At 45.0% G+C, this 22,357-nt stretch overlaps 1 protein-coding gene across 1 annotated transcript; it reads right to left on the reverse strand.

The window, feature by feature from the left end:
- Positions 1-958: 958 nt before the first annotated feature.
- On the reverse strand, positions 959-22,192 carry GMPS (guanine monophosphate synthase). The gene is made up of 16 exons (XM_065747883.1): positions 22,115-22,192; positions 19,267-19,448; positions 16,064-16,178; positions 14,438-14,535; positions 13,166-13,269; positions 12,246-12,439; positions 11,782-11,947; positions 10,771-10,922; positions 10,059-10,232; positions 8,444-8,549; positions 7,279-7,394; positions 6,254-6,379; positions 5,057-5,172; positions 3,339-3,469; positions 2,125-2,297; positions 959-1,190 (listed from the first exon to the last, which is right to left on the reverse strand). Exons 1-16 carry the CDS (start codon positions 22,139-22,141, stop codon positions 1,089-1,091), a joined length of 2,082 nt encoding a protein of 693 aa, XP_065603955.1. The 5' UTR covers positions 22,142-22,192; the 3' UTR covers positions 959-1,088.
- Positions 22,193-22,357: the final 165 nt, after the last annotated feature.

Below are 22,357 nucleotides of genomic sequence, written 5' to 3' on the forward strand. Positions count from 1 at the left end.
AAAGCACAGGTGCCCAAAGTAAACACTTCTTAAGTTATTGCTTAACTACAGAAACAGCAGAGCACACACGATGGGAATAAACTACATTGGTTGGGTAAGTCACTCTGACACCGTGGCTCCACACTAATGACTACAAAGATGTTAGAAACCAAGCTAAGCACATCACATACAAAAAGAAAAAACCCTGTGAAAGCAAACGTGTTGAAAAACTGTCCTCAAGTGTAACGTGAGCACACAGACAGCAGCAGGCTCTGAAGGGACAGCATAAGGGTCAGAGACCACAACCACGATCCAGGTCCTGCAGCTCAGGTGCTACAGCTTTTAGAGCTGCACTCCTGCTTTTACTGCTGAGTCCCCAGAAGCACACAGACACCTCACAGTGATGTGACATCTCTGCACACACAGAATGTGTGCACTGTGGACATGCCTGTCACCAACCAACACACCAACACACCTACCAGGAGATGCAAGAGGCAGCGAGGGCAGGCAGGAGGTCACGTCCCAGCAGCTCAGCTTCGCACTTTTGGAACTCAGTGTTATTGCCATGAGCTAATACACCAAACCATCTAGAACAGGCCTAACAGCACACAACAGATACACGTTAATCCCACAACTCAGCAGTACCCACTACTCCATTTGGCAAAATATTTATTTATAATAAATTTGTTCAAAAGCCGTTGGTCACAAAGAAATCATTTTACATTTCGAGGCTGTAACAATGCTTTGGGTAGAAGGAAATACGCCGTCTCTTTTTACATCAGTGTACAAAAACCAAAGACACGTGGAAATGACAGTTAGCAACTGGAACACGTGGAAATGGGAAGGATCAGGAGACAAAGGCCAAAGCAATGGGAATCTGTCTGCACACAGGCAACGCCGCCGCCCTCATTTACCCGTACAAATCCTCAGCCACACTCAGTTATCCCTGCACAGCTCCAAACCGCCGCTCTGCGCTCCAGGAGAGCAGTCAGGTGGGATGTAGCAGCTCCAGTCACTCTTTCACAGTACTGCATGTCAACACTGGGAATGGTTTCTGATATGATTTAGACTGCACACAGTACTTGAGTAAAAAAAAAAAACAAAACTATTTACTCCCACTCCGTAGTTCCTGGTGGCTTTGATGTCAAGTCATACATCACCCGAGAAATGCCAGGGATCTTCTTTATCTCTGCCACCATTTTTAATACAACCTAAGGGGGGAAATAAATAAATTCGTAAAAGGGGTGTAAAACAGACATGATGAAAACTGCCCTAGGAAAGGTTGTAAAACACTGCTCACACTGTTCCATAGACAGGAGAGGAAAATCCTGCAGCTATTAGCATATTACTCCCAGTTAATAAAAACAAGGGAAAACTCCAGCTTCACAATATTTGCAGCTGCATTTGGAACCTGCTTTTTTCTGGCAGATCTGAGCAGCAATCACAACATACTTCCCTTAAAGCAGCAGCTCTTCGGCTTCAAAATCATTTTTTGGAGGTTATGTTTTACTGCGTGCTGTTCTGCTGTCAATCATTTGCAGACATCTCAGACCAACATCTCCAGCTGACCCACAATCAGACAGAAAGCAGCAGCCTAACTGAAGCAATGCACTTTTAAAACAAAAAGGGGAGCTCTGAAGGTTAAAAAAATAGCAGAAGGAAGCATCTAATGGAAAGAGTTTCCATTGGCAGTCATTCTCCAGAGTAATCAGTCTATGTTAGCTCCATCAGAGACAAAGCACTGAAGCTGGACATTGATGAAGCTTCCCAGAAAAAGTGCTTGAAACGTGTTCCAGTGACCTAAACTGGAAACAGCATGCTTCGAGGTGCTAAGCAGAAGGCTCCAGTAAAATAAAAAGTGGGAAGCAATGCAAGTCCAGAAGTCAGGACACTTCCAATCACTAAACGCAGCCAAAAGCTTCAAAATCTCTGGTACTTTGGCTCAGCTCTGCTGGAAAACTTGTAAGTTTGTCACTCCCATTGCAAACCACTATCAGCTTCTCTTGGTTGCCGTTTCTTCCAAAGCAACACAACACTACACTGCTCCCAGCCAAGAGTACGAAATAAATCAAGCAAGGGAGAAGACAGTTAAAACAAGTCAGCCACAAGACAAGCTCTGAAAAGAAACTCAAACACCCACGTTACCTCTTCTGGAACCTCATTCCCAGGAGTTGCTGCAATCCCAGTCATGAAGTCGCTAGTGATAAACGTCCGAATAACCACAGACCTCTGGCAGGATGGCTGCTTCTGCAGCGGGTCCCGATCAAAATGCAGTGGTGTCAGGATGATTGGCATCTGGCTAATCTTTCCAGCATAACCTTTAGGAAGACAGCAGTATAAAGAGCTCGAATTTGATTTCAGAGTACAAGCACGGCTGAAGTTTCATAGGATTCCCTACACATACTTCAGATGTGATTCCACCACTTACATGGAGGGAAACACTGTAGTTGTGGGACTCCACCACCATGCCTCAGAAGATCACACTGATTATCCAATTATGTAATTAGCAGTGCATACACTAAAACTACTCAAATTGCCACTTGAAATCATCTTCAAAACTTGCAGGCATGCAGAACTAGATAATCTGTTAACCCTGTAACTGACTGTAGCTGCAATTTAAGATCTACCCTCCTACCCACAAAACAAGCATTCAATTCCATCTGTTTCAATATTAAGCCCAATGAAGAGTGATTCACAGGAAAAAAAAAAATCACAAACGACTTACCTTTTCAGACACTTCCAGCCATTAACAATGAAATCTAGACAACACCAAGTGCCAGGGCAGAGTAATTTAACAGTTAACTTCCCTTCTTTCCACAACAAAGCACGATTTGGAAGCCATGCCAAGACTCTTTACACACTTCATTTACTTCAGGCAAATACTGACAACTGAGATTGTCAGCATGAAGTAGTTTGGCTTTCTGCTGGCTAACAGTGGTTCTTCAGGAGCTCACGCTGCAGCAAAGTATCACACCCCTGAGCTGTGCAAGGGGTCTGAGGCAAACCCCCACCCCCACCAGGAGAGGGGTCCTGGGCACAGAGTGCCACGTGTGACAACAGGCAGCAGATGAGGCAGCAGCACCCATCTGTGAGGTTTATCTCCAGCTGCCACGATGAATGAAAAAGCTGCAATCCTACCACTACTCCTGCTAGCAGAAAGCCCAGCAATACCTGCCTTTCAGCCCTCCACCTCTAGACCTTTAAAAGGTGCTAGTCTGCCATCCCATTCAGCAATACATTTCGGACACACTCAAAAAGCCCACGGAGTGACTGCACCTCTGTGTAACCTCCCCCAGAGGATGGGTGCGTGGGCATCTCGAAACAACAGCCTCATCTCTGGGACAAGGCTAAATACCTACCAGACTCCCTGAGAATGTTGTGAGCCTCAAAATCAGCTTGACGTAAAGTGCTGAGGACTCCTGTTGTCAGGAACGTGGGCGTGACATCGGTGGGGGGCTCTTTGACTGGTGGACCAAACACATACACAACCCTGGAAAACAAAGCAGATGGTGGGAAAACACGTTTTCTGCAAGTGGAATGTAACAGACTGCTTAAAGACTGCATCTTTAGCACTGCAGAAAAGATAACTGAACCAGAAAAAAAAAAGAGAGTATTTGGTTTCAGCTCCTTAGTCACCAACTAGAGCTCGTCATAGTTAAGTGGATGTATTAATGAACATACTCAATAATAGCAATGTGCATGCTAGCTTTGCAGGTCAGATGTACTATTTTACTTTGGTTTGCAGAGATCAGCAGCAGCTCCAGCATTACCTACTCCAGAGAGCAATCCTTTGAGAAAATGAAACACTAAAACTCAGTGGCAGAAGTCTTACAGAACTTTTTTCCCCCCCCCAATTTTACACTGATGTCAACAAAAATTAAGATTATTCTAATAAAGCTATTTATGTTCTTAAAACATCTACCTTTAGTCCTATTAGGAAACCACCACATCACTGTCAGGAATCCTTACTTGTTAAGGAATAGCTGTTTTCAAAACAGGGCACCAACGTTACTGCTTATAAATTACTACATTTGTAATGAAGTATCTTCCAAATCGAAACCAATCCCATCAGCTTTATCTTCTTAATCTTATTTATTGCAGAACAGAAAGCAATAGTGTCCAACTGGCCTCACAGAAGGATTCACTGTGTATCATGCATTCACACCAGTTATTTGAGGTGTCTGAAATCCAAAGCAGGAAAGTACACAAGCTTTACTCTCCCTGTTTTTGTTTGCAGTAAAAGGCTGCAAGCATGGTTGGGCAGAGACCAACTGCTCCAGTGCACTCCTCCACTGCCCCTCTCCCCAGCTCCCTCAGCATCAACCCAAAATTCTGAGGAACACACCCAGGTATGGCAGAAGTCCAAGGCATATTAAGGAGAGGAGCACTAAAGCCAGAGCAGTTTAAAGAAGACAGCATTGCTGTAAATCCAGCACACACCACCATGACCTCGTGCCTTCTGCTATTGGCTCTGCACACAGTTTAGAGGAACATCTTGTGATTCAAGATCTCTCCCCCAAGTACAGCAGCTCTTTCAGTGGGTGTCACTTAAGTGACAAAATTAAGTTTTGCTATAAGCAATTATAAGCAGCTTTGTCAGGAAGTCTACAGCTGAGCAAGGAGGATACGTATTTTCCAGAACTGACTTAATCTCTGAGCAACTTCAGAAGAAAATACATATTCACAAGAGACCTCTGTTAAGATAAAACCACCCAGCTTAGGAATTCTTCCTTGCAGCACTGGAGCTGACAGTGTCGTGTAAATTCCCTTTCTGACACAAAGCACATGATCCCACATGACATCACAGCTCATCAACAGGCTCAGATTTTTCAGACAATATTTATGTTACATTGGAAGTTGTCTCACCAAGTGCTTAAAATGAGGAGATACGTTATCCATTACTTTAAGTTAGTACTTCCAGAAATAAACCTAAGCCAGGATTTATTATTTGTAACCTCCATATAATAGATGTATGTTCAGAAGTTACACCACAGATTAAACAGGGACGAGCTTTTGAGCACTAATACATTGAGTATTAGGAATCAAAGCAGTTTGGTGCTGAGCAGAGAACACTTACCTGTTGATGTTGTGGCACATGCGTGGAATGAGCCTGGCAAGAAACACGAGGGACTCCCAATGTGGAGCATCCTTACTGGAGATCCCACAGACGTAGCTGTATGAGCGGCAGTCACCCTACAAATTAATGCAACGTCAATTTCACTGCCAAAATATTTCACACCACCTTCCCATGCATTCTGTAAGTTACAGGACCATGCTTGGTGTCAACGTTCAGCAGACACACATCTGGTGAACTCAGAATGCTTAGAGATAGAGTAAATGGAGAAAACACCAAAGTGAGATGGGTCTCTCATGAATGAGTGTGCATAAAATGAACGGGCTCGGAATTCATAAGGGGATCAGAACACAGGGACTCGATTGCACACTGATATTTTGGGGGCTCCACCTGAGGAAGGCCTGTGACAAAGTACAGATGTCTGCTGGTGATATTGTTACTGCAAGTAATAACAAAAGCTGACTGCAAGGACTTACAGAAGAGGCATGCAAGATGAAGCAGCCGATAATAAAATTAAAGGGACAATTCAATGCTGATAACGCAAAGAAAGACTTGGCAGCTATGACTACTCAGTAAAGAAATCTTCCAAGTTATTGCATGCAATTCCATGAGAATGTCAGCTCAGCATTTAGTGACAGAGCTACAAATCAAATGCAGACAGAACCCATAAAACCCATCATGGCATTAGCAAAGAAGCAAAAAGGAAGAAAACACACTGTGCTTCTGCACAGGTGCAAGTGTTTCCAGATCCTGAAATCTGCTTTGCTGTGGTTCCTTTCCTCTCAAGGATAAGGATACTGTATAATCAAAGTGAAAGGAAGGGTGACAAAACATGTTCAAACACAGAAAGCAGATTTTTTTTTTCCCCCTCACCAACTTATTCTAAGACTGCTCAGCCCCAAAAGGGGCAACAGGAGAACAACAGAGATCTGTAAGGCTACGAACAGCAAGAAGAAATTGCCCGTGCAAGTGACCAGCACTTAATATCTCAAATACAACCCCTGGCCTTTACCCGTGTGTCTGTTCAGACCTCGACACCTGCACAGTGCTGGAGCTGACACACAACACAGGTAGCACAGTCCTCTGAAGCTGATTTTCTGGAGCTCTTATCAACATCACAGTAGCAATTTTTACACCTCTCAGCAGCCTGCCAACTGCCAGGAAGCAGGTTAAGAATATTCCTGGAATGAATTCATTTACCTGCACTCCCACAGTTTTGATGGGTAACAAGAAGGCATTCAGTGAATGTAGGCTTGTAATCTGCATCAGTTTCTCCTGGTCTTCTTCAGTCGTACACGCTTTGACCCTTTGCAACAAAGTATGTGGCTGTGCAACGATGCAGAAAAATAACTTAACTAAACAAAGCCCCCAAACGTTCAGACAGAACTTATACAACACAAGATTTAAGTATCTGGTTGCCTAACTAAGCTTCAATGAAAGCAACTGCATGTATTTTAAGCTGAAGCCCTCTGAGGCCTGAGGTGAAACTCCTTTTCTACGTTCATTCTCTTCCCCAAAGCTGAATTTCTCATGTCTGTTGTTTATTTCAGACACAGAACAAAGCAATACTGTGTTATCCCATGTTGCAATTCAACGTGCTTTAGAGGAAAAGCATCTCTTAGTGCTCTCCTTCAGTGTTCCCTCAAAAAAGCTCTGGAAGTTGTTCTGAACTTGGGTCTTACTGCTGCTCTCTACTGGTGGCTTTTCAGCCCCCCGCAGCTCAGTTTGAGAGCTCACAGAAACCAAGGGTGCTCACAGCAGTTCAGGGATTGAGCTAAATGTCACTGACTGATCACTTCAGGACGCTGCTCAGGACATACAGCAAGCACTGGTTTCTTGCTCTTGTGCTCTCATTCAGGCACTCAGTGGCATCCTAGAAAGTAACAATTATTCCAAGTAGGGAAAAATCTTTTTTTCTGACACTGTGAGATTCGAAATATCTTCTGAATTCCTCACCTCCACAAATTTTAACTGGAACTATATTTATTTACTATCTGAAAGGTACATAAGCTTCCAATTTCCAGAAGTCACTCGACATTTCCAATAGCCAGGACTTCAAAAACCACTTTACTGTACCAAACAGCTCCAAGCGAGTTGGGCTGGAATGCATCATACCCAAAGAGCACAAATAATTCATTTTAAAATTTCAGCAACTCAAATCTCACAGCAATGCCTTACAGAATAATCATACTGGCATACATGTTAGAGTCTGACAGTTTTGTTACCTTCTTAACACTTGCGGAAAAATCTGCAACTATTTTCAAAATGTTGTTTGTTTCAGGGAAGTCTTTGCACACGTAAGGTTCCTCAGCACATATCACTCTGATCGCCAGACCAGGACCTGCAACGTAAAGGTGAAAAACATCACACTAAACAAAATGAAAAGCTGACTTTCATCTAAAGAAGTAACAGCATCTGGAACACCAGGTCATCTGTTAGGTACACCATGCTTTGCCATCACACCTCTGCTTATGCCATCTTAATGCTCAACAAAACAAGCCAAAGAAATAAGCAAACAGTTTACTCTGGAGCAGCATTCCTGATCAGCACGTTGAAGCACTAATTACTGATGCTTTACATTGGCTGGCTGTGTAATGCAGCAGCTAGGGATGACAAAGCATGGTGGATGGCAAGCCAAAGCAAACAGCAACCTCCTCCTTCTCTCTGCTAAGCAGCCTGGATGACAGAGTTGGTTATAACATACAGCTGAGTCTCTACTGCTTTTTTAAGGATCCCTGGAGGCATTATGACCTATTAACTACTTGATACAGAAGTACATGCAATTCGCTGGAAAATGTCTGAATATAGTTTCTGTAACTTCATGCAATGCTGTGAGCCTATGCACTCTCACAGTGACTACTACACACCCTGCAGGACCATTTTAGAAACACAAAAAGCACATCCCTCTTAAAAAAATGTGGACTTTGTTATATTACATATTTTGATGTTTTCTGGTTGAGAACTGTTGCTGTTAATTCTCCATGAAATCGTTCTCAAAACAGCAACAGCCACTTAGGAAGGCAGGCAGACACTGGCCATTATTTCAAGTAAGATATATTGGACAGCTTAGACAGCATTCGGCTGCACTTCACTGATAATTCTTGCTTTGACTTAGAAAACTAAGAAGAAACAAATACAGCTATATGATAACTCAATTATAAACGTGTTATTTTGAGAACTATACATAAAATAAAGCTGCTCTCAATTACTTGTTTTCTCAAAAAAAAAAATCCCGTGCTTAAATAAAAACCTCAGTAAATCCATCAGATTAGTTATATGTTTATAGATAAGCTCTATTCTCCAACACAAATTTACTCTGCACATTTAGTATCTTCCAAACAACACTGACACTGCACAGAGCTCTTCACTAAGCAGGATGGATTCTGGTACCTGGGAAGGGATGCCTTGAAACCAGCTCTTCAGGAAGTCCAAGTTCTCTTCCCAGCACTCGAACTTCATCTTTGTGAAAGTCTTTCAGTGGTTCTATGACTTTACCCTTAAACAAATAAAAAACACCCACAGTGATTTACACTCCAGCTTCCACATTCAAACAAAAAGCCTCAAGTGTTTAGGTAACGGCAGTCAGAGCGGCCTGCTTTTCACAACATCAGCTGCCAACACTCACATAAACACTGCAAAGAAAAGTACATGTGAATGCAGGCTTTGCAGAGCACTCCCAGGAGAGGGGAATGAGACAGTTTAAGTTTGTGCCAAAAGTATTAATCACTTGATTAGTGCAAATACTGCTGAAGTTCAGTCAGTCTTCAGAAACTCATTCCAATCAGGAAGCCTTGAAAATACCTTACAGAACCATGAATAGTTTTGTTTTAAGCTAACCAACCAACAGTACAATAAAAAAGACAAGGCTTGGGCTGCACATCCTCAGTTTCCACTTCAATCTCCTGCGTCTGTACCATCCCTAAACTCCTAGTATTTATTTATCTGCAGGCATCCACAGAAGGATATTTCAAAAACATCTGTGGGTTCTTGGGTAGATAAAAGGTAAACAGACGGTGCACCACCAGCATACTGCTGGCAGACAGCCGACCAGACCACTGACTTGATGCACAAGCTGCAAAAGAGCACACAGAACAGATCCTTGGAGGGACCTGGCGGAGCTGCTCCTAGCTTTCAACTTGCTTAAATGGATTCACAGAATCATAAAGGTTGGAAAATACCACTAAGATCATCTAGTCCAGCCAGGAACCCACCCCATGGAACCACGTCCCTAAGTGACACACTTCCACAATTCTTGAACACCTCTAGGGATGGTGACTCCACCACTCCTCTGTTCCAGTACCTGACCACTCGCTCTGATGAGAGATTTTTCCAAGTTCTTACTCTCTTCCAAAGGAGAACACGGTGCCTGTGCTGTTCAGTGCCACTGAGAAGACTTGCAGTCATGCCTCTCAATGGGAACTAACGATCATTTCACTAAAAGCACAGTGCTGCTGTTGCTTGAATCCATAGCATGCACAATCTGACCTACCAACACCATTCTGAAAGGTTGCATACTGACTGATGTTCAGAATGAGACACAAAGGGAGGAGTAAGTGATTCACTACATCGTGAATTCCAGCTCAATCAGACTAAAGTTGTCTGAAAAGCCTTCAAGGAGCCATCTGCTATAGGTGTTTGGTATTGGCTTTGCTTCCATACAGCCACAGGTTGAAGTGTTAAAAGACAAAAGAGCAAGGAAATTGTTTTCAGCTAGCAATTGTGAGCAGCACTGTTCATACTGCAAGAGCATGGAATCTATCTGTTGACATTTTCACCAACATCTAATGCTGGACAATACTGAAACATTCTGATTAATTCAACAACAAAGCAACCAGAAAGAAGCATAATAAATCACAACATTAAGCAGAACTTAAAAGGGCCTCACAAGCATGGAGTTGCATCAACATGGGCCAGCTATACCAACAAAACATAAGTTGTGATGCTAAATATAAAAAATGAACATTTGTGATAGCCAGGATACACCAGTATCCCCATTTTCATTTACCTCTTCTCTTAACTTCCGAATCAGCTCTGTGTCATTATGATGAGTTTTGATTACTTCAGCTTTGCCACTTGCAACAAGGGAAGCACTTTCAATGAGATCAGGTCTGAGGGTACCCTGAGCAAGAAATACCTCTTCAGGTTTCAGATTCATTTCTCCAATAACTTCATTGGCAATCTGTAAGATGGAGAGGAACTGAAAAGTTTTCAAAGGCCTACATGGACTGCCCAGACAACATTACTGAGCTGCAGAGGCAGGAACAATAAACACAAAGACTAACAGTATCTGTAGCCTAATGCTGGAACTGGCCTATAAACCCACAGCTTTATGGTCTTTTAAAACATCAAATGGAAAGAGCACCTTTAGAGTACAGGAACATCACTGCTTCCTAAAGGTTACATTCTCCCTGCATCACCAACACTGACAGCTGGCATGAAAAACAGCTCATCTCCAGCAGAACAGCAGCAACATGCCCAAACTCATGTTTCATTTTTAGTGGAACTAGAGGATATAGCATAGTGTTTCTGACTCACATTATGACTCTTCATTGGCTACAAAAACCTTAGGTTTAGGGCAACACACTAACATCATTTTAAGTCATCTATAGCCCACACAACACCGTGGTACCAAGTGCACAGTGCTTCAGACATGAAATAGTTTGAGGTAGGAAATGCATCTAGAATTCATTTGGAAAAAAAATTGTTATAAATATTACCTTAACAAACGTGTCACCAATAATCTTTCTTTTTTCTTCAGGACTTGTAGTCATATTTAAGGTCTTGCTAATTCTTTTACGTGGAGTTCTGTCTTCATCAGAGATTGGCAGAGTTGTTGTACCATTATAGAAAGAATGAGCTGCATTCACCACTGTATGAAAGGACAGGAATTGGTTGGCAAAGCCAATACAGATTTATGTGTAAGATTATAAAGAATAAGAATTACTATTGTTCCTCAGAATATTATAGTCATTTAACTACTGATCATATTACATAGGCCTGTTTGATACCTCAAGAATGAACTGCTACAAAAACACATTATTTCTTTCATCAACATGCTCCAGAGGGCCATTTATTAAACACTGCAGGCTAGGAAACAGGATGAAAGTTCAGTTCTCGTCTCCCCTCTCAGGTTATAACTTACACACTCCATTTAAACAGTTACAGGTTATTTCCCTAAGGCCCTACTGCAACCAAAATTAAACAATGCACTGTTTACTCATGGTGCATTATGCCTCTTAATTTAGAGAGGCTCTCAATACAGAGATCAGCTAGGACGATCTCTGGCATCTTTTACCATGTCCGACAGAAGGTGCATTTCCCATGAAGGGATTCCCTTCATTTGTCACCATGGCAGCTTGCCAGAGCCCAGACTTATCAGCCTAGAGAACACATGAATAAGGCAAAGCTTTCCTCCCAAACAAAATAAAACTGCACGACAAAAAAGTCCTGAACTGATGTGTGCAGAACTCCAGCCTTCACTGTATTGCTCGAAGTCATAAGATTGATTGTGGAGTAGTTTGTTGAGAATCAACTGCAACGTTCCCATAAACTAGAAGAGAAAAATAAAAAGCCTTGAGGAAGGACGTCTGGTTCTAACAGCATTCAATCACCCAAATGAGCTCTGTTCCAAAAGACAAGAGATACAGGACAAGTGGGGCTCCACTGAAGGACTCTTAACCAAGCTACTGACTTGCAATTCAATGAGTTTTGCTGCAGCTGAGTGGTACCTTTAACTTGAATCCCAAGCTTTTTCAGCGCCTCCTCCACAGACTGACTTTCTCTTTTGCGCATAAATCCGTTATCTATGTGTACAGCTATCACCTGATCCCGGTTTAAAGCGCGATTCAGGAGAGCAGTGCACACAGTTGAGTCCACACCACCACTGAGTAAAACCTAAGGATGAGGAAAAACAAGGAAAAAACAGACTTGCAGAGCTGTCTATGGAGAAAGTATTAACTAACACGTCAGATACAGCCACAAGGATGAAAGCAGACTATTGACTTCTCTTTTTCCTCCAAATCACCACTGGGAACATATTCACCCAACTGTGCAATGCTCAAAAGCTTTCTCAAACTTGTTTAATACGTCACCCACATCCATTCTGCACTTTCCCAATGACACAGACTAACTGCAGAAGTTTTTTGCTCAGATTTTAGCTAGCAGTCGTTTGACTGCAGCTCCAGATACTTACCAGAACTTTCGACGAGCCCACTTTCTCTTTGATATTTTGAATGCACTGAAGTTCTCTGTTTTCCACCGTAAAGGTACCGCTGCATCCCGCAATATCATAGAGGAAATTCTTCAGGATCATTTTCCCATTCACTGTCAGGCTAACTTCAGGGTGGAACTGTGCTCCATACAGTTTTTTAGATTCATTTGCTATACCTTCACCGGTGAAAAGAAACGAGCAAAGCAAAATAACTGGATGTGAAATGGACACACAAAATGAACATTTGCTCCACATCCACTCCACTTTAGTTTTAAAGCTATACGTTCTTCTCAGAAGGTTAAAATAAAAAAGGGAAGTTAAAACATTTCAGAATTCCACCAGGAAGTAATTCACCAAAAGGTGCAATTTATTTACTTTCCAGAAATACTGAGTACCATACCAGGATCTGTAGTAGATCTTTGTGTCCTCACTATTAGCAGACCTCCTGGGAAGTTGAGAAAATCTGCTATTGCTCCTTGCCACCCATGCTTTACAATAACACTCCTGCTAGGCAAACCTGCTTTTCTTTTAGCAGCAGAGAAGTTGCCGTTTTAACATCATTCATCTGTAAAGTGAACTCACACCATACACAGATGTTCAGTTTCTCTAGTTACTGGTCTGATTTAAGAGCAGTTTGTGAACCACTGCTAACTCCTTTCTTTTTTAAAGAAGGATTTTCATTAAGCCAAATTAATAGCTTGAAATCTTATTAAGCATTTGAGTAAACTTAAGAGCCATTCGTGTCTCCCATCTACCAGGAAAGTCTTCCAAGGAGGCTGCCTGTTATTCAATATACAGTAGCTGACAAAAAAAACCCTCAAATTTTTCAGCGTCAACCTACATGTAACTTTAAGTCTTTGTTAAAAAGATCATAAAAACACAATTTCAGTTAAAATAAATACCTGCTATAATGTTCCCAGACTGTGCAACCACTTTGAATCCATCAGCCACCTTATCCACACTGTCTCCATGAGTGAGGAGCACAAGTTCTTCCTTCTGAAGGCCCCTAGAAAATGATGAAAATCTAGAATCACTAACAGTAAGATGGCCGGACTTAAACACAGAGTGCCACATGGTGCAGTATAAAAGTGACAGAGGTCATACAGCAAGTTTTCACAATGCTCTCACCTACAGAGCCCACAAAAATAATCAACTACCTGCAATACCAATCCCCAAATTCCTTATTTAGTGCTAAAGACACAACGTGGGTGGTTTGTTGGTTTTCTCTCCCCCATGGAGATGTGCTCCAAAAACGAGGCGACCACTCTCTGAGTTTCCAGGAGAGGTCCTCAGGAATCCCAATAAAGGCATTCCAATCACCCAGCCCTTCTTAAACACGGGCAGGATTCCCTCCTCAGAAACACCAATTGGGACTCCTTTGTTGGAAGCTGCTGAAGCTCCCAGACAATGCACTCACCACAAAAAGAGGAATGTATCAGAACTCAGAAGGTTTTTGCTCCTTTGCTTGGGGTTGGTTTTTCTGCTGTTTTAAGAATACCTCAACATTGAAATACTGCCCATCATGGCCAGTCAGGATACCTAAAGTCCTACTTTTTATTACAATGAAGTGAAGTTTTCCTGATCCAATCTGAATGGGCACCCTAGACATTAGGCAGGATATAAAGCTCTACAATAGCTCCACAGGGAAGAAGTCAGTAATGTTGCATCCCTGGGCACAACTAAACTGTGAGGATTACTGCAAGGAACTTGTGGGGCACTGATGAACTACCAATAAATCTGGTTTTATAAAACATCACAAAGCAATTCTGAAGGAAGGTAGAAAATGAATGGTTTCAAATTCACTGTTACCTTTCAGAGATTGGATGGGTGCCAGCCAACATAAAGCAATGCACTGCCAAGGAGGATACAAGAGCTTAACAGGGACTTTTATGCAGCAGTACTTGACAGTGTCTCAATTAAGGCATTTTACTTTGAAATAAGAGGGTTTATGTAACATTCTAAGCAAACATAAACACATTTCAAAAGTCAACTGAGGAGTTATTCCTAAATACTTGTTTAAATACATAACTTGCCTACTCACAGTTGTAAAGGTTTATTAGAAATTCTAAGAGCCTGTGTGTAATTTCACTGTCTTTGAAAAACACACTTCCTCTCATTCAGTTTCCAGACCAGTATTCCCAGCACTGCTCTCCTCACTCAAAGCATCTGTGTACCTGAACAGTGAACATGTGTTATCCAGAGTAATGTTGAACACGCCGTCTTCTCTAACGCTCTTCTTGTGCACTGTACCTCCAAATACCTTATTCATCATCTGCCAAAACAGAAAGATGACATGAAAAAGCATGACACCATTTGGTACTGCTTCAATCTTTGTACTTCAGACTATGACTGACAAATAGCTCTTGCCCTCCGACACATTGCAAGCCAGATTTTCATGATTATACTCAATTTAAAATAGCACTTGGCAAAACAATGAGAATTCTTCTCAAGAATGAGCACTGAGCTCATTCTCCTCCTCTGGCCTCCTGTCAGTATAGCTGGAGAGCACTGCTGCACACAGTAACAGAAACAGCAGCAGGTGAGGGGCAGAGGTGTGCAAGACAATACACGTTCAGTAGCGTAAATCAATGTGCACTTCTAAATGGTTCTTCTGCAAATTGGTGGAATATCAGAGGCCAGCTGCCACGAAGACAGTCAAGCCACTAAACAAGAACCTGACACCCAGCCCTCTGTGAAGGGCCCTCACGTAGGCTTAACCTTCTTGAGATCTGCCTGCTCATCTCTGGACAATGAGACTAATATTTTGCATGTTTTTTGTGACCACAGAGTCATTTCCTCATCCTTGTTAGTTAGGAACAGTAAAAGCCTCCACCAGATTATTTCTTCCTAAAATTCAACTTCAGAAGACAAGGTGAGTTATCTGCATTTCACATTTCAGAAGTCTCAAAGATTTTTTCCTTTCAGATATAACTGGTAACATACACACACCCTTCAGCTATGTTGTTTCAGAGATGTGAAAGTTATTTTAGATCTAGATTGATATTTTACTGGCTGTGCTAGACTGATTCCAATCTTTTCTAAGGCAAGTAGTGGTGTCTTAACACACATATTTGATTCATTTCTGTAAAGTCAGCCTTGAGGAACACCCCTGCTTTAAGCTAGCTAACATGGTTTTTAATTTGCTTGACGTTTTAAGGCACTTCCTTTAATAAAACACATTCCCTTTAGAACAGGGAGTGCCAGCACTGTTTCCCTAATTACCAGCCTTCCTCAAGGAGTTTTTCCAGACATATTCTGTACCTAAGGCCTTGTAAGCTGCTAACCTTGGGAAAAAGCAAGATGCACATGCAGAGGTCATTCACCTGACCTGCCCTTTGTCCCCTTGGGGTTGTGTTCCTTCACTGTTTGGATCACAGGACCACTGCAGGGTCACCACTGTTAGTGAGGTTTTCTTAAGCACTCTTAGGAGCTATGATGGAAACATTCCACACTTGAAAATCAAAGGGCAAAAGTACTTCACCTGTTTGTGATGGACATGTTTCTTAATATCAACCAGATGGAATTGGTTAATGACTGCCAGGGTTTATTATGACAAAAAAATGGAGCACAGAGCTCAGTTCACAGAAGCGAAGCAAGGCGAGAAGCATTTACGCTGTTGATATGGCAGAACCAGGAGAGCATACACAGCATGATCAGTTTACCAATTAGCACCTTAAAAATATCTTTTGCATTCATGGCATATGACACTGCTTATTTAGGAAAGGCTGGTCCTGTACCAGTTAACTCTGGCTAATTGCAGAAGCAAGGCTGCCACAGGCAAACATCTCCCTCCACCGCACCTGCATGCCATAGCAGATCCCAAGAACTGGTTTTCCTATTGTAAATATCGCCGGGTCAAACCACGGTGCATCTTCAGCATACACAGAATTTGGTCCTCCAGAAATGATGATAGCTCTGCAGACAAGAGATAATCAAATTAGCTCACATTTGTTAACTTCATTTGAACACCAACATTGCCTTATAGCACTCATAACTCCACATTCCAAATTACATTCTAATCCAGATATTCTAGCAGACAGTTTAGGTTTGCTAGGCTACAGCTGACAGAAACAGTTTACCAGAGAAGTATTTCATCAGGTTAAACAAAGCCAAATATAAGCCATCTTAAAACAGGGCCGTGTTTCACATTCCCAGCCAAATGCTGACTACCAGAGAAGCAAGATGGCGAGAATCAAGCACAGAGCATTAGCACTGCGACACAAACACACTCTGCACTGCCTGTGCCATCTGGAGGAGAGCCACGTTCAGAAAGAGACTCCTGAATTTCTGGAGCTGAGAGAGCATGGCCTCTGAGCCCCCAGCTCTCTGAGCCCCCAAAGGTGTGAGCCACACGCTGGCATTTAAGGCTGAAAGTTAACACTTCACACCACAGAAGAAAATGAAATATTCTACAAGGGAAAGAGAGCAGGATGAGCCAGAAGGTGCTCTGGGGCAGCAGCCAGCAAGGCCTCAGGGCCTTGAACAGGGCAGGACAAGGAGGAGGAGCACACCCACCATGCAGCAACCAGGGCTGAATGACATTTTGTCCCCATCCCCACACTATCAACATTCTGTTTTTAATCCAGCAGAAGCAGGCTGCATGCTCCCACGTCCATGGGGGTGGGCAGGCAGCATCACTGCATCGCATCATCGTGACGAACAGTGCTCGCTATGTGCGGGTACCACACGAGCTGTGAGGAAAGCCAAGAGCTGGGGCTGCTCAGCCCAGGGGTCCCACTCATGCCCATCAGTCCTGCAGGAGCTGCCAGGACCCAGAGACAGCTCTGCCCAGCACAGCTCTGCCCTCAGGCAGCACTGCTGGGCCAGAGCTGCACAAGGAGCAGGGAGGGCTGGGGTGCTGCTGGGGATGAGTACGAGGGAGCAGCTCAGAGGCTGTGGGACTCAGGGTGACCCATTCCACCCACCCCGTGAGTACACAGAGCGTTTGCTCAAGAGCCATGCACGTGGGGCACTAATTAACACAAGGAAAATTTAGTTACACCTATAGATTGAATGTTTTTTAATGAGAAGCCAATTAGCCTTGTTAAAACACAAATTACAGGTTTCAAGTCTGCTTCTCTTACTTGTCAATTAAAAACTCAAGAACACAGAAAGATCTTAAAACCCTTAGAACCCTTAAAATAAAAAATGAATTGAGAGATGAAGGAGGGAAACGGGAAGAAAGCCAGCACCAGCCATGACCTGCATCTTCTCAGATGTCCTCACGTCCCTGCAGCACAGGATGCAAATTTGAAAGCTTTATTGCACCACCACATAATGTGTGATGTGTCTTCTTGCTTTGGTACAGAGATATCTTGCTCTGGTTTAGCTTAAACCACTTCCAAAGGAGCCTACGCTGGTTTCAGAAAGCCTGTTTAAAATGAGCTACAGCCCCACCAGGAGCCACATCAGAACACCAGGAATAAAACCCACCCATTGCTCCCCAGCCCTCAGGTCCCAGAGGTCAAAAATGTGGCCAAACCCACAGACTAATGCCCCCAGATCACACAGCACAGCACATCCTTATAGGACCAGGCACCCTGCGCCAGTGTTCTGCAGCTGCCAAGTTGACTTTTTAAATGTAGCATGCAAATACAACCCAACAACACTTCCCACTTTGCTGCCTATGTCAGACCTTAGCACAGACCACAGGCAGCTCCTAGGACTACTCAATTTTTATCTCTGATGCCACGTGCTGCGATATGGAAACCAGACTACACCCATGGCATGTGGATGCTCATCAAAGCCCTGCAGTAAAACCATGAGCTCCTTACAACAGTCCCTGCAGAGAGGCACCCAGCAGCTAAATTCAGTGTTTACAGAGCTCTCCAGGATGCAAATGATTGACCAGCACTGGGGACACGACGTTTATTGACTGATGGGTACGACTGATAAACTGGAATCACTGCCACAGCCTTGAGGAGCAACCTGTCGAGTGGAGAACCCTAAGTTAGAGAGCAACCATCTGGAATGACAAATCCAACAGCTGTGCGAGAATAAGCAGAATCTTCAACTCTCAACAGAGGGAGAAAAAACCTCTCCTAATGCAAAGCTGCAGCAGCAGAGTGCTGCTCTGAGCCCCCACCATCCACACCTGGAAGACAGCAATGAGCTGCAGGGATTCTTTTCAAGGCAGCAATTAGGTATGTCCACTGCTCAAAGATTTGGTTGTTTGGGAATTATTAACTAAATCTGACATGAGAATGTATTTTTCAGGACGTTTCTGAAAGCAATTCTTTACAGAAAGGCTGCAGTAGCTCCTGGGTTCTCCTGTTTGCAGAAGAGATCAGTGAGCTCCTATCTGACTTACTAAAACACACTGCTTATTGAGTCACTAAGTATTATTGATTAGAAAAACAGTTCTGCAACACAGCACTGCCTTATCTCCTGTGTGGCTCTAACAAAGAGAAAACACACAAAGCACCTCTGAATTTTTACCTGACAAATGAAGTCCTTGATTTGCAAACTTCAGGCTATTTATTTTCCCCACACAAAAAGAGGCATGCTCTGGCAAGCATCACAAAACAAGAACAGTACCAAGTTCTGTACAAATGGGATGGTTGGTTTCTTGCTGCTAACAATGCATGGCACTTCCACTGAGGTTTTTTTCAGTTGCTTCCCAGAAACGGTTTGGCATCATTTATGACAATTTATCCAATGACAGTGAGCTAAATAGGTTTGGATTTTTTTTATAATTATACTAAAGAAATTGTTACTAGACGCTCACAGAATGTGTTTCCTTGAGTAACAGTTGCCCTGGTTTAACAGGTTGAAGAGCGCTGTCATCTCATTCTCTGCAGATACATAATTAAAACGCAGCCACTCAGGTCAACTATCGAAGTGACATTTCACAACACCACAACAAGCAGCAAACACACAACACCAACACTGCTGCTCAGGCTTCACCCAGCGAAAACCAGGAGCACGAGCTGAGGACACCACCACCAGCACGGCCCCAGGGCAAGGCACAGCACAAGCAGGCAGCCAGCCCAGCAGCACCTACCGAAAGCCCTGCTCCCTGATGGCGAAGGCAGGTGTCTCCAGGGGGAAGATCTCGGACTGGACGAAGAGCTCACGCACCCGGCGGTCGATGACTTTCCCGTACTGAGCGCCCGCGTCCAGGATGACGACAGCTCCCTCGTAGTGGTGCTGCCCATCTTTCAGCTCTCCTCCCGTGTTCTCCGGCTGTGAACACGGCTCAGTCAGCGTGCTGTGGGACACCGTGGCCTTACAGCACGCATCTCACAGCTGCTGGGGGTGCCTGCACCTGAACTGATGGCTAAAAATGATACAGACTAAAGGCGAGACTTGTAAATGAAACAGCCTGCGAGTTCACAAAGCCCAACGCCCATGAGCTAGCAACACTGACACAGCACATCCCCCCCCATGCAACGTCCCCATCCCCACATCCAAGCACAGCGCAATCTACATCAGCCTTTCCCCTTCCATAAACTTCCCCCCTGCTCACCACCACAGCCCATCCTGTGCCATGTTACAGCTCTGCACGCAGCCCAGCACGCCACATGATAATGAAGAGCATGTGTCCTGCTCCTCAAGCACAGCAGCGCTGTGCAAAGCCAGGACAAAAATGTGTTTCCCCATCGCATCGCCTCGTACTCTGAGCTTTCACTTGACATTACATCCTGCAGGGAGCAAGGAGTCGAAATTGAGAACAAATGTTTCTGCTTAAATTCACGAAAAACAAACAGACTTTTGAATGCAGCATTCAAGCACTGCTGTCTGGTTGTTGGGCTGCTTGAGCTGGCTGGACAGCTTCAGCCAAACCTGGCACAAGGAGAGAAAGCACACATGGATGGGTCTCTTCTAAGGAGAATCAGTGCTCTGTGGAAACACCCCCACCAAAGGGTCTTTGAGGAAGAACGTGAACTCAACCACACTAAGATGCCAGGAAATTCACGCAGAAGAAAACTGCACTGCTCCTGAAATCACTCCCTTTGGCATTCCCCCCCCCCCCCCCCTTAACACTGTTTCCTTGCCAGTGCAATTTGATGAAGGAAAAACTGGGAAGGGTTTTACTTTGGCAAACACTACCTAAGCAGACATTTTGAAGCTCTCCCAAATGCAAAGGCTGCCCTGGGCTGGCTAGGGACAGCCAGCACCCAGGGAACTTCCAAAGCTCACAGCAACTAGGAAACATTTTGTCCATCTAAATTAAAGTATGTAACCCAACTGCACTAAATCCCTCAAAAGCCTAAATCCAGGTTAGAGTCATTATTAATTTCTTTCCTTCCACTGACAGCTAATGAGAAGCTCTTCATGACTTCTCAGCATTGAGCTGGGAAGCATGAGGGGCTCCTGCTCGAGCAGAGCTCAGGACAAGCTGCTGCTCCAAAGCAAGTCGTAAATTAACAGCTCCTGTAATCATCTCTACATCTCTTCTGGACACCAGCTGCCACACTCCTGCACAAGGCATGGCACCAGTACATGCCTCGATTTGGGGAAAAACACCTTCACAGGCAATTGCACCCACACCAGGAGCACTGCTCCATCTGCATGGCTCACACAGAGGTATGTCAAGGCAGGATCTGACTTTACTTCCTTTAGGCACAGATCCAAGATTTGAAATACAAATTGAATACAGGAAACACTATTCAATGACCTCAAAAATGAAGCAGATGCTGTTAATGTGCAGGTAGCATGACAGTTATGCATGTGCATACCATGCACACATCAGGGTTATGCAGAGGGGTCCAGATGCTACAGGAGCAGGGCATGTGGAGCCCAGCAGGCAGCACTATCCTGGTGGGTACCTCTGGTTTCTGACAAGGGCTTTTCTCCCCTCAGCAGGGTTATAACTAGAGTTCTTTGTCTTCTCCTGGTCTATTTCCAAAACAAACCCCCAGAAATGGCTATTTGGGAGAGTGCCTGTTAAACCTGGTTGGCCAAGCAAGCAAGGTGGGTCAAGGCTGTGCACAGCACACAGCTGCACTCGCTCTGACATCTGGAGAGCGCAGGGCCAAAGCAAGAGAGCAGAACTTACACTTCCTACAAGAAACACAGGGGAAAAAACACCTCTACTGAGCTGTACAGAGCCATGAGACTCCTGAAGACCACATCAGATACAAAATGTTCCTACTGCCTCCTACACCTGAAGAATCAACCAGCCAGCCCATCACTGCAGCTCTGCCACCCCGTAATTCTGGGAGGATGAGGCTCAGTGGTTTTCAACGTTAGAACACACAGTGTTTGTTCTATAAAAACAACACTGGTTCCACGATCGGGTCAGCATGGGTCTCGCCACGGGGTGTGGGTGAAGGAAGCAGCCTGTGACATCCCCTGGAGCCCCGCAGCCCACTCCTGAACACCCACGGGGCTCCATCACAGCCCGCACCACAGGAGCACCCAAACCAGCGCAGCTTTTACGACAGATGAACTGCACCTCCGTGGTAGCAGAATTAAGCAACTATAGGAACGCTAGAGGAACGCGTCCTTCTCTTCCTCTCCACGCGTGACACACAAGTGCCCCCCTCCCGCGCAGGAAACCCCACGGACGGACAGGAAACCCCCGGTCCCAGCTCAGCCCGTCCCGACAGCGCCCTGAGCCGTCCACCGGAACCGCCGCTCCGGGGCCGGGCCGAGGGGCTCCGCGGTGGGCAGCTCCCGCAGCCCTTTGTTCGTCCCGGGGCCGGGCCGCCCCGCAGCGCTCCGCACAGCGCCCGCCCGCGCCGCGGAACCGACGGGGAACCGCCGCAGGGCCGCCCGAGTCGAGCCCGTGCCCGGCCGGAGCCGGCGGGACCACGGCACGGCCGGAGCCGGGGCCAGGCCGCGCCATGTGCCCGCCGCCCGGCGGCACAAAGCGGCCCGAGCCGAGCGCGGAGCCCCGCACCGACCTTAGCGTCTCCGTTGCACAGCGCCATACGGACGGCGGTGGGGAACCGAGCGGAGAAAGAACCGCGCCGAACCAAGGCCGCCCCTGAGCGCCTCCGCCGCGGGGAGGTACGGCCAACAGCACCGCGCGCCGGGCAGCACCGCCCCGGCAGGAAGAGGAGGGGCGGGCAGCGGGACGGGGCGGGGCGGGGGAGCGCGGGGCGTCCCGGGGGTGTGCCGTGCGTGGGGGGGGCTCAGCCCGCGCT

Source organism: Cyrtonyx montezumae, unplaced genomic scaffold, assembly GCF_038088225.1.
Source record: "Cyrtonyx montezumae isolate F1298 unplaced genomic scaffold, pur_monq_1.0 scaffold_5, whole genome shotgun sequence".
Taxonomy (NCBI): domain Eukaryota; kingdom Metazoa; phylum Chordata; class Aves; order Galliformes; family Odontophoridae; genus Cyrtonyx; species Cyrtonyx montezumae.

Excerpts from the sequence above, each read along its gene's own strand:
- GMPS (XM_065747883.1), bottom strand. The coding sequence starts at position 22,141 with ATGGCGCTGTGCAACGGAGACGCTAAG. Across the intron at positions 10,923-11,781 it reads GCTTGGGATTCAAGTTAAAG|TGGTGAATGCAGCTCATTCT; the intron begins GTACCACTCAGC and ends CCTTTCATACAG. Across the intron at positions 6,380-7,278 it reads TTTCCGCAAGTGTTAAGAAG|CCACATACTTTGTTGCAAAG; the intron begins GTAACAAAACTG and ends ATCGTTGCACAG.